This window comes from Antennarius striatus, chromosome 22 (genome assembly GCF_040054535.1).
Source record: "Antennarius striatus isolate MH-2024 chromosome 22, ASM4005453v1, whole genome shotgun sequence".
NCBI classification, from domain to species: domain Eukaryota; kingdom Metazoa; phylum Chordata; class Actinopteri; order Lophiiformes; family Antennariidae; genus Antennarius; species Antennarius striatus.
This window is the reverse complement of record NC_090797.1, coordinates 6,927,986-6,941,232: the sequence shown is the minus strand read 5'-3', so window position 1 is coordinate 6,941,232 and position 13,247 is coordinate 6,927,986. Positions and strand designations below refer to the sequence as shown.

Here is a 13,247-nt window from a genome sequence, read left to right as displayed (position 1 = left end):
TGTATCTAAACCAATCGAAAAGCATATGTGGGCTACGTCATGGTCGGGCTCCCTGTCGCTGTGAAAGTTTCACGCGAACAGAGGAAGACGTAAATGCTGATGCCGGAAAGCAAGCACGCCGCTGCTGTAAAAGCATCACATGGGATAGTACGGAGTGTGTCAGTGCAGCTTTTATTCTGAAAGGACGGAGCGGATGTTGACTGTAGTCTACTCCTCCGCTTTGACGCCGACCGGGACAGTAGAGGAAGAAGCAAATTGAGAGGCAGCAAGACTGGAACGAACCCTACAGTCTCAGCCTCATGCTTCATCCTGGGCACTTCTCCTCCTCCTGTCCGTTGTCGACAATATTGTGACAATATTTATTTTTTATTTCTATTATTTAGCCAAGAAAAAAGGAGAGGAGGGGGAGAAGGGGGCCGAGTCATGGAGCTTTATTGCCTGGAGTCGGACATAGCCGTGAGAGCCCAGCTTGACCCAAACATCCTCTTTGATGACAGAGTGTTGCAAAGTTTGTTAACTATTGAGGACAGATTTTTACCTCAGTGCTCATATTTCCAGCGGGTCCAGAAGGAAATTCAACCTTATATGAGAAGAATGGTTGCAGGTTGGATGCACGAGGTTTGTGGGTATCTTATGCATTGATGGGCTAACCTAACTGCTTTAGCTAACCACAGGTTTTTGCATGTTTACACGAGGCTTTACGCAAATTTTGACATTTAAACCGAGTAATTTGGTTGCGAGAGAGTTGTCATGGATGTTGACCTATTTGACAATTGAATGAGAATGACTCACCAAAGGCGTGGGAGAGTCGGAAATTCCACCATGAAGAAAAATGGGCTTCAAAGAAATAGCCTAGCTAGATATTTACATTGGTTTATAGGCACAAATTTGGTGTTTTTTGCTCGTCGACTATCTCAGGCCACAGAGGGGAAGTTTATCTTAATTTACATGATTGAAAATCCGATATTCCCACTTTATAGTAATTATTATTAATTTTTGTATGTGGCTCAAGCTCGTTGTCTGTGGTCGGACAACGTGCATGCAAATCCACTTTCATTTTTATGGATAAAAAACACTCCTTTAACATGAAATTCCTTAATTCAACTGTCGGAAAGTATTTTAACACTACTTGTGAAAATTGTGCACCCTTTTTTTTTAGTTCCGACTCGATCGCCTATATTTTATTTATTTATTTATTTGTATTTTTGAAAGACTTCAATAAGCTCCAATAAGGAAGAGGAGTCGAATGGCGACAGGTTTTGTTGAACGCTTTTCTATTTAACCCATTTGTTTCTGCATTTTTAAGTCGCTACAACCTTTTTTTCAGTGTAAAGCAAAATAGAAAATAAGCAATTGACTCCAACCTCTGGCCCAACGACAACAGCATAGAAAATAAAAGCAAAACCACTCCCATCTTCAACTACACCCACGTTTTAAAACTTAGCCTTATAAATAATCCAGAGTTCCTTTTCATATTTTCTTTTCTTTACTTGAATGTAAACCTACTTGTACTGTGTGTTACATGTCACATTTCTGTCTGTTTTTAGGTGTGTGAAGAGGAGAACAGTAATGAAGACGTCTTCCCATTAGCCATTAATTATTTGGACAGATTTTTAGCAGTGATGCCCACAAGGAAGAGTTATTTGCAGTTGCTGGGAGCTGTGTGCATTTTCCTGGCCTCCAAGTTAAAAGACTGCAGGCCGCTATCAGCAGAAAAACTCTGCATGTACACAGACAACTCCATCACACCACGAGAACTGCTGGTAAGACGTGGAATCTCAAAAGCCCCATTCATTGAGCATAAAAATGCAGTGTCACATTTTAGGTTGATTTTATAATGCTAATAGCTTTATTGGTTTCACAGGAAGTATCCCATTTTCCTTATAAGTGGAGCTGTGCACAATACAGCCACATCCTTTCTTTGGACCCATGTGGACTGAAGAGGTGTATGATGCCATCTAGTGCCAGTAATGCAGCACAGAGTCAGGATAATTTGCTGTGCATGGAATTCCTCTTTAGTTTAATGAGAAATAGATGGGTTTATATCAAACTAAACAGCCAAAACTTCTCTTTAATTGGAAAATCTTACATACAGTACATATGAGTATTAAACAAGAGGAACATAAATCTTAACTGCTGTTGTAGCAATATTTTTAAGCATGCAGGTTATCAAACCTTTTTTTGACAAGTTGATATAATTAAGAAACAATTTTTGATGGCAGTCACCACCGTTGTAGCATTGCAGCTAGCGATTCTTTTTAGTCTGCATCATTTTCTCAGTAAATTATTTTAAAGAAATTTGTCAAAACCTTTCTATTAGAGGTTATTTCTAAAGTCTTCAAATTGTTTGCTCCAACTACTTAAGGTGCCTGATCTGGATAAGAATGCAAAATGATTGATTTTACTTTTCTTTTTCTGACAATTGTGAGGTCAGATCTGCTTTTCATTTCAAACACACAGTACCATATGTTCTCTATACAGTGACGCCTCTTTTGTTGGCTAGAGCTGTTGAGGGAAATAACATTCTCATTTGATGCTAAAACTCCAGATTCCTGGATATCCTGACAGGATGCACTATGAAAGCAGCAGGAGCCAGTGAAAGATGCTCCAGCTCTTCCTTGTAATGAACACTCTGCGTCTACTGGTTCTTAAGCTGGAAGTGAAAAAGGGTGGAGGGGTGGTTGTGTCAGGGCAGCTGTCCAGGAAGTGAACGCACAGACAGCAAACCTCCGTCTTGGTCATCTCACAGTCAGCAATCTCCTCACAGACCAAAATAGATTAAATACAAGGGTGTGTGTCGACTTATGTACAGGAAACTAGTATGGATGAAAAAAGACGGTTGAGATGTCAAATAAGTATCGAGTGATGGGGATTGTTCCTTCCGTAACTGGGATTTAGGTATTGCTACATCTTATTTTTAGATTACCTTCTTCCACTCCACACCATTTATTTGAATCATTTCCAATTTTGAGGGGGTCGAGTAATGTTGGGGAAACAAAACAGCATTTACAAATCAACTCTGATTTTTTTTTTTTTTTGCAGCAGGACTTGTTCAGTATTTTTAATGTTCAAGAGAAAATTAGAAATGGATATTTTTTTAAGACATCTGAACAAAAATCTCATTACTAAATCAGAATAGCATGACTAATGTAAATTTTAATTAATGAAAAAGATGTTTTGTGTGTTCTGGGGGGATTTTTGGCCACAACTGAGTTGAAATGACAATAGCTCATTCTCTCCCTGCACTTCTCAAGCTAATATTTGTGGAATTTGCATTTCCCAATGTCATCATATCAGTGTCTATCACACATTTTAGTGTCTGGAATTACATTTCTTTCCTTACTCAACACACTGAAAGGCAAATGTGAATAAGTGAGTTGGAACAACACACTGGAAATTAAATCATGTAAGGCGTGCACCTTTCTTGCTGGTACAAAAGCTGACTGTATGAGGAGTCAGCCCTGAACAGCCGACTGTGCAGTGCAAAGTCATTGTGGCTGTTTGAGGCTTGTGACAGGAAGGAAGGGGCTAGCTGTCTCATTGGCAGGGCCTCTAAGCAGGGCAAAGCTTGTCACATGGCGGTGATATGAATACAAAGGATGCGAGGAATGAGAAAGGCATGCAGATAATAAGATACAGCAAGGAGAGATAAAGTGAAGAAATGTTACTCTTCTTCCAGAAGCATTTCCTTAGAATGTAGTCAGATTCATCTTTTTTTTTTCAGTGAATGAAGGAAGGACTGCAAAGCGTCTAGCTCCCTGCATAAGTAGATTTTGACAAACTGAATTTGAACTGATTCTTTTTCTGTCTTTTTAGGATTGGGAACTGGTCGTGCTTGGGAAGTTGAAGTGGAACATGGCCTCAGTCATCCCCAACGATTTTATTGAACACATCATACGCAGGCTTCCTCTTCCCAAAGACAATCTGGCAATGGTCCGCAAACACACACAGACATTCATTGCCCTGTGTGCCACAGGTAACACAGCTGCACACAATTTAATGTGCCTTCTCTTACTTGTTTGCTCACTCGCACACTCACTTTGCTGCCTTGTTATTCCCACATCCACCAGAATATTCCCACACACACAAACATTCTCCCATCATGAGTCATCTGTGACGTCTTTCTTCTTTTTGCACACACTGCTGGCTGCCTTATCCACTTTTTACTCTCTCCACAACTAGTTATAGGGGCTTTTCTTCACGCCCGCTAAAAGCTGTTTTAAAAGGGTCTTTTCCAAATACATATCAGCTCTGTGTTTGCATACACGCTTAATGATACTGATTGTATTCCAGGATGTATGTGCACTTTGTTGTATGACTCAGGCGCAGTTGAACTTCCTTGCTAAACCTATATTGCTTGTTGACAAGGAGGCTTTCGGGTATAAAAATTAAGGGCGGCAATCCAGTGATCTTCCTTCCTCCTCCCGTCCCCGGCCTCATGTCCAAAATAAACTTGGATAAACAAACTTAGATGTCCCTTTAGGCCTCTCCCTAGGTGAATTGTAATGGCATTCCTTTGCCTATGCTAGGAATCCCTATAATGTTTTCATATCCTAGGCAAAATCAGTACTGCAGAATCACCTAATTTGTATTATATAGAGGACTCCTCTATCACAGGACCTCCTTTCATCTGTGGCTCCTTTCAACTTTCATGATGGAAGTAATACAGAGGAGGTCATTTAAGTGCAACAAAGTTCCACAAAAACACCAGTGTGGTCGGATCCGGCCAATAAGCACTTGTTTGCTAGGGCAAGTTATTGGATCCATAGGCTCCTTCAATTACTTTCATGCCCTGTTAAGCACAGTTTTAGTGTCACACTATTTTTTATTTTTTTTATTTTTGGGCGTGTGTCAGTGGTCGCTTCTGCTATTCGTAAGCAGCTGGTTATATCCAAGCACAAAGCAGCCGCAGTGGAAAAAAAAAAGAGGACTGCTGTGGTTATGTAGTAATGTAAATGTTTGGAGTTTTATATGGAGTTGAGATGTTATTCTTATAATGGAGGAGCTCCTCCTTATAGACAGCTGGCCCCTGCAGGAGAAGATGGGCGTAGTGAGGCAGGCTGGCATCCAGGGTTAAATCAAAGCTATCAGGCCACCACAGCTGGTTCCTACTGGGCACGGGCTACATGCTGGGTAGTACCTGGTCAACAATCATTTTTAAGACCAGTGTTTGTCATGCCCATGTGCTGTGACAAGGAGCCTGAATATAACAGTGGAAAACCCTTTAGGAGTTGTTCCATAGAGCAACTTTAATCGTTAAGCCCCGAAATAAAGGCGTGCCGTTGCTAGTTTGGAAATATACAAAATACATTATCTGCTAGTTAAAAAAATAATACAAGCAACCCAGGTCATTCAAAAACAGTCAAATTACAGCAAAAATATCAATTCCACGACAAATAGACAACTTCAAAACTTTGATATCCTGTAGTTGGATAGCAGTCAGTGGCATCATATTGTCGGCTTACAGTTTACGTAATCAGAGACGGAGAAAGATTCTCCTGCTCTTGTGGCATTTCACAAAGACTGTAACATTGGTTATTTAGGCAAAAACATGACCATTAAAGGATTGACCATTAAAGGATTGATCATGAGAGATCAAGCTAGTTTCTCCCCTCAGGTAGCTTTGGAATGTTGGAATGCTTCATATTAGGCTAAATATTTTCAGATCGTCCACATGTGGTCTGATGGCCAATTTCTTGAGAAAACCCCCTGCACGGATTGTCCAGCCCTGTTGGAAGTCCACATTATTCCAGATGACGTTCCTTAATGGGGCAGAGCAAAACTCCGGCTCATTTCTGTCCTAAACCAGCCAACAAATAACAAACTTTTGGCCTTGGAAACTGGAATTATATGATTTTGACATTGAAACAAAAATGCTCCTCCTACTGAAGAAAATAATCTTCAATAGGATATTAAATACACATAAAATTATCACAAATAGCTCTAAATAAAATGAATACATGTAATTTGACTGTGGATAAAACGCAGCCTTCTATCTAGCCCTTTTTCAATAACTGTTGATGAAAGTTCATTCAGTCCCAGTTTCTTTCAGCAGTTTAGTGAAAATGTCTTGAAGACATCTTGTAGCTATTTAGTAAGACTCAATTCATCAGATAAGATTCTTTTTTTGTGTATTGCTTCAAGATTGGCTGTTGAAGTCAAAATAAATGTGAAGTCAAGACGTGAAATGGCTGAAAGAATTTTTCATTCATTGTCACAAGTTCAATAGCAGAGGTGTGCTCTCCTCCTCCTCCTCCACCGCAGGGAGTCATTCCTACCAGAGCTCATTGTGTTTGCAGTAGGAGGATTCTTACCCTGCTTTTCTAATCAGAGCTTAAGTTTCGGTGTGGGGAACACACAGGTTACATCGTGCAGCTCCATCTGTTGACATTCAGACTGTAGGAAAGTCAGATTCAGCCCCGGAGCATCAGATGTTGGAAATGATTCAAATGTTTGCACCTCATGCAATTATTCATGCTTAATTTGAAGTTTTGCAGCTTTTAGTGTTTCAGCTGCAAATGTAATTTCCCTCTGCCACTGTGACCTAAAGCTGCTGCTTGACTAATTGCACATTAATACTCTCACGTCATTAGATGATCGCCTGGCAATGAACCCTCCTTCAATGATTGCCACCGGCAGCATGGGAGCCGCTGTCTGTGGCCTGCAGCTGGACCACACTGACCAGAGGCTGAGTCGAGACAACCTGACAGATCTGCTGGCGAAAATCACCAACACAGAGGTGGTGAGTACGATTTAGACCCATCACAAGAAATAACTTGAATGTTTCTGAGCTGCATAGGAATGCATTGTTAATAATAATCATTGCAACATCTCGAGACAGCAGCATAAAAGGCCCTTTAGTAAACAACAGCGATGACTTCAGTAGTGGCAGATTGAAGCTATTTACTTTTCATAGAGAGGGAGAGCAAGCTTTTGGCTCTTGGTTGTGGAGCCAGACTGCTGCTATAAAGAGCAGCGGCAGAGGGAATGTCTTCTTAAAACTTAGAGCCCACATTCTTGCGGTAGAAGCCATGCACTTTCTTTGCATGGCTCCTACTTGAGCTGTGTGCCCCTCCTGGTGGAGGAAGACGTCCGTAATGGAGTCCAAAAAGCGTCTTTCCCAGAGCGAAGACTAATGAAGAAATGGACGGCGGTCCAAGCTTTCCACAAACCTGCAAAACCAAAGCTTTTCTTTGCTTGAGTTGATAAACACATGTTAACCGACTGACTTTAATGTAATCGCTGAATTATGGATTCAGTTGAATGGCGCTTCAGAACAATGGACAGTATTTTATTAACCTTATATTGTGGATTAAATTATCATGAATGATCCTTCATTGATTTAAATGCATCATATTACCTAATGAAATTTCACTGAACATTAATGTTTGCGATAATGTAATACCAACAAGATTGTACTGCGTGTAGGTGCTGTGTTATGAAGTCAATGGTATGGAATAGGGTGCTGTAGATTCCATTTACAGTATTATCTGCACTATAAGGCGCACCTAAAAGCCTTTAATTTTCTGAAAAGCTGACAGTGCGCCTTATAATCCAATGTGCCTTATATATGAAAAAAGCTTTAAAACAGGCCATTCATTGAAGGTGCACCTTATACAGTAGTGCGGAAAATACTGTAATTACATGGAATCACAATGAACTTTTACATACAGGTACAGTGGTATAAATTCAATAAGACTATATGAGTTCCCATAGACTTAAAGCTGTTCGTGATAAACCCTCAGCCTCCATCTGTACATGCTGTCTGAGATAAATGGTGGATTCAATGGTAATTTATGGATATAATTCAAAGAATAATGGATATAGGTCACAGCAGATACAAAGACTCATGCAAGATTTGATATAAATCACACAGAAAAATTCAACTTATACCAGATGTATACCTGGGTTCACTTTGATTGTCACAATGAGTCATTGTTATATCATTTAACCAGTTCAGATGCCTAGAAATCCAAAAAGGCTGCAGCCAATGAACAACATGGTTGCCTCTTTAGTTTGTGGTTATGTTGCCATGACAACGAGCGCCCTACAACCCAGCCGTCACAACAGGCACTCCATCTCCAGCCCATCAGGTTCCAATTATCCCTACATTTCAAAGGAATGCTGGCCTCTTTGCGAGCCTCGGTTCACTCTTTTAAGAGCCCTGCCGTCGGCTCAGTGAGGCAGACCTCCCACATTTTCCACAAAAGACCTGCAGAGGGGTTGAGACGAAGAAAGAAGATCCCCTTTCACATGAGGCTTTGTCCTTAAACACACTGTCTCATATTCTGTTTTACACCAAAACGCATTATCAGGGGGGTAGTAGGTCAAAGCCATTTCCCCTTGACCTCCACGTGGGACTGCCCGTGCTGTTAGCCCAAGGGGGCTGCAGGAGGAGTCTGTCCAATCTGGTCCCTGATGGATGACAGAGCTCCTTTAGGAGCCTTGACCCTACACATTGGTCTGTATCCATACCTCAGACATGTGCAGGTCTTGTGTCAGGGAGGATTCCTGTGCACACCATGTAACCTGCTGCACTGTGGTGTTGGTATTGGAGTGTACTGGTACCCATTGTTCTGGTCATGATGCAGACAGGACCACCTACTTCAAGACACATAATTCCCTGCTGGTATGCTGTGCACATGATCTAAGCTTTTAAACAACCTCAAAAATTCAGATTTTTAACACCAGTGTCTACTTACAGGTGTGCGGGTTAAACCCTCTGTCTGAGAATACCCTGACTATTAGAATTAACATAACTTTTTTGTTTATCATGCCAGAGGTATGGGCGACTAGCTCTAAATACTGGTGTTGGTGTTTCATAGAAAATGTTGTTTATATATAAAAACTGTCAGTCTTTTATTCATATTTGCTGCCTGGTAAACTATTATTAGTTGTATTTGTCATCTCTTTCAACTTCTTTTTGTGTGTATGTATAATCTATACTATTGTAATGTTTTATAAGTTATTACCAATTTGTACTGTTAATTAAGAGCAAAAAGTCTGACTCATAGCTGAACTTCTGCTGAATCTAATCAATTTTCTAATATAAATGGTTCATTTTAATACGAAAATCTTTCACATTAATAACTGGGTTCAAAAAGGAACTGTCGTAGTGTTCTGATGCTCACAGACTGGTAAAACTCATACAGTCTACTTTTGCAAAGACAAAAGTCTTGTCTTTAAATGATTCAACCAATCACAGATTAGAGCTTCACCTGTGACAAACACTGCAATTAACACATTTTCAAGCGTGTATGGAAAGATCAGCACACTAGAAGCCTTGCCTCTCACAAGATGCCAAAGATTCAATCACGAGCCTGATGATCAAGTCTGCTGCTGAGGTGGAAGACATAATGTATCAGGTGGATAGAATAAGAAACAGATCTTAAGAAACCGGAGATATTCATGACAAGCCCAGGTCCGGCAGATCTGTAAGACAACTGTTCCAACTGGGCTGTTGGTTGGTTTGACTGGCCAATGCCAGCTCTTCAACTGCAGCAGAGGTACATGAGATCTGATCACGAGTTGGGTTCTATCCAGAGTGGGCCTGTGTGAGAGATCTGCTGAGTAGATGGCAACATCAACAGACTGAATATCAAGGAATTCTTGTTGCCCGTTACATTCCAAACCAAAAAGGAGGGCAAATTCTTCAGCAGGATGCTCTCCTTCCCAAGCTTCAGCCTCCACATCAAAGTTCCTGAGGGCAGAGTAGGTCAAGGTGTTCCAGGATTGGCCAGCCCAGTCACCAGAAATGAACATTATTGAGCATGACTGGGCTGAGTTTAAGGAGGAGGCCTGGAAGATGAAACCAAAGAATCTTGATGAAGTCTGGGAGTCCTGCAAGGCTGCTTTCTTTGCTATTCCAGATGACTTCATCGATAATTTAAGTCATTGCTAAACCATATGATGCAGTCTTCCAGTCTCACGGGAGTCATACACAATATTTTTTCTTCTTAAAATACACCATAACTTAATGTTCTGATCTTATTGTAGCATGTTTGCATATTCAAAATGAAGTATAATTTCTACACTACTACTGTATGCAACAAGACTTCTGTCCAAAGAAAATCTGATCTCTCTGTTCCAATTAACAGATAACACTCATTGAAGACCACAAAACTTGTATTTTGGGGGTAATAAGCATAATGTAGAGGCATTTCTGATTCTAATTGATCAACGACATGTCAAGTTATTTTTGGTCATATAATATGCATGAGCAACAAGATGTAAGTCAGTGAGTGCAGCCTTCTTTTCAACACTACAGACGTATTTATGTCTAATGATGTCTGACTCCTTTTGTTTGTTCCAGGACTGTTTGAGGGCATGCCAGGAGCAAATAGAGCGTGTGCTGGCTACCAGCCTGCAGCAGGGAGCGCAGTACAGACAGGAGACTGCGGTCAGGGCAGGAAACAAGGCCCGGGAGCAGCAAGACCAGTCCAGCACCCCTACAGATGTACGGGACGTCAACTTATGAACTCCTACCACCATCCGACTCAGACGCACTCGGCTCATTGACTGTCCACCAATGAACTAACAGGAGGAGGGGAATGAGCTGCCAGTATCTGCATCAAGCCGCCACATGAGCGATGGTGTGACAATCTATGAACTATTAGAAAATAAGAAATTTCTAGTTTTTCCTCTTGGTTTGCCCCATTCATACCCGGTTGGGTGTTCATTCATCTGTTGTACGGGCCATATGTAATCGAACAAGCTATTTAAAAATGGTAAATTCTTGAAAACTTGATAGTGCCTTAGGTTTCCCAAAACAGAAACCTGAATATATTTTCATACTTGAAAAAAAAGGATAATTGTATGAAATATACATATTTGTTTTGATACAACCTAGCAAAAAGAAATATAAATAATGTATATTTAGTTAGCCTTTAGTTATATTACTCTTTTATCTTTTTTGCAAGCAGTTACCAATTTTCAGTTTCTTTGGGGTTTCCTTACATGTGATTCATAGTCATTTGTACAGGAACATTTCTTTAGTAGTAATTTAAATGCTAATAAAACAGTAAAAGGCATTTAAACCCAGCTGATGTCCAGCCAGAGGTGCACTACTGTAGCTAGCTGCTCCCTCTCCCTATCTATCATACTGTGCACCTGTAGAACTGCTTACTATTTATGCTGAGAAGCGCTGGCCAGGAGTGGGCTGGGCCTGCTCACAGAGGAAGGACTTTAGGGGCTTTGAGGTCTGGAGCAGTGGCTACTGTCTAAAGTTGGCAAAGGACAAGGTCAGATACTAAGGTCTTGATTTCACTGCAAAATCAGCAGACAACTAGAGTATGGTAATGGGATGACATGTATTATAATTCAGTGAGGCTACACTATTGTAATTCCGTTCCTGGTCTCACTCCCACATGTTACAAGAGAGCAATTAATAGTGTTTCGCAGTTGGTTCGCAGGTAAAAGTGTGTTCACGTTTTGCTGAAGGAGAGGATATTGGGTATGTTATTAAATAAGAGAGACAATGAATGAGGACTGGTAGGTTTCTTGCAGGTTGTTTTTGAAAAGAGATGCATGTTAAAACGGATCGATCGATTGATGATGAAATGGCAAGGATGGTAACTTAAGCTATTAATGTTTCTGTACAGGAGGAGAAATCCCTGACACCAGGGAGCAGTTTAGTTGTGCCACAGTTTCTCCTGTTATCAATTTTACTATTAACCTTTTTGTGGGCGACTTGGAACAATATTGATGCACTTTTAAAAACACACTCCTTAAAAATGGTAAGGGGATGGTGGTTGAGGAGAGTTCAGCGGTTGTTAGGGTCATGTATTCTTTCATTTTTCTTTAAATTATTTGATTTTTTTTTTTTCTGGGCTGGATTCCCATGGGGTAATGCAACGTTGTCTTGAAAGCTATGCCCTGACAGGTGACTAGACGTAGGATAGTCTTTGTTATAGTGTATTAGTATATAAACTACAGAAAGCCAAGTCACTTGTAGACTTAGATTTTTTTTTTTGATTCAGTGCGATTATTTAACCTTACTTGAATTTTTGATAATTCATAGCCAAAACCTTCCAATAGTTCTTTCAAAGAGTTACACTCATACTGTGTCCTAAATATTCCTGTTGTGCTCTTTTTATGTATACTGCTTTCTGAACTGAAGTTTTAAAACAGTCTTCTGTGAATTTTCTCCATAATGCATGTAGGTAGGGATTTACACGGTGGGAAAGTTTGACTGTTTATAACAGATTTCTACATGAGCAGAAATTCTGAAAAAAAGAAAAAAGATTCAAAACTGTATTCATGCATGTTCTGTTGTGCAAAAAGCCAAATGTATTTTTGTTTAAGAAAGTGCTTTAAACAGAAAAAAAAGTTTATTCTGTCAAATGTTTTCTTTTAATTTGAAAGAGATAATTCCAAAGTGAGAAAACAAGTTTATACACATCACTCTCTTGCTGCTATGAAGCTTTTCTTTTCTAGTCTTACACAAAGATGCCTTATTGTGATTCACTTGTGTGCTGCTATATTATAATGTTGTATATGTAATAAGTCTTCTTTGCTTCTTTGTATGTGTACTAGAGGGATCGTAACAGTTTGCGGGACTGGAAGTACTTGTTTGTTGATCTTTTTTGATTAGCATATTTTACTTTTTATTGTTTCATGTGTATCTTAATAATCTATCATATTCTCGCTGCTTCTTTGTTATGTTTGTGTACCTCAGGTTAATTTGGATGGATAGAGCGAGAGCCCATCTCGCATTACCTCATCAAACTTCACATCACACTTTTCACTCTCAGTTTGTTGGACGGGTTTCACTTTTTCTCTGTGTGGATGGGAGGAAGGACAGTGCTTCTGTTTAAATCGAGCATTGTTTTCCACTCACCAGTTATAAGTGCCTATACTTTAAAATAGGTTATTTCATATATCTTTCTTTAAAAAAAATAAGCAGCCTAAGCTGTATGTTATACATGTATCAGAAAGACAAAAAAAAAGTTTGTTTTATTTCATATTTGGAGTTTCATTGGCATGTTGAAATCAGTTCATTGGTTTACAGTAACATACTGTTAAATTTGAGGTACCTATTTGGTCAAAGTTTAAACCCGATAAGTTTTGATCATTGTTCAATGTGGTTGTTATTCCAAACTCCTCTCTGACAACCCAATGTACAACCACATAGTGTACCTCAACAATTTTTCCTCAATAAATTGGCTAAAATCATGTGACTGCTTTCTGTGTCTTCCTCTCCTTTTCTGTTTTTCTTTCTAGGTTATTGAATATGATGACGTTTAAGA

The 13,247-nt window shown here is 39.8% G+C and overlaps 1 protein-coding gene across 1 annotated transcript; it reads left to right on the top strand.

Annotated features, from left to right (window-relative positions):
- The first annotated feature begins 245 nt into the window (after window positions 1-245).
- On the top strand, window positions 246-13,175 carry LOC137589540 (G1/S-specific cyclin-D2-like). Its single transcript, XM_068307374.1, has 5 exons — window positions 246-618; window positions 1,548-1,763; window positions 3,817-3,976; window positions 6,594-6,742; window positions 10,313-13,175. Exons 1-5 carry the CDS (start codon window positions 424-426, stop codon window positions 10,475-10,477), a joined length of 885 nt encoding a protein of 294 aa, XP_068163475.1. The 5' UTR covers window positions 246-423; the 3' UTR covers window positions 10,478-13,175.
- Window positions 13,176-13,247: the final 72 nt, after the last annotated feature.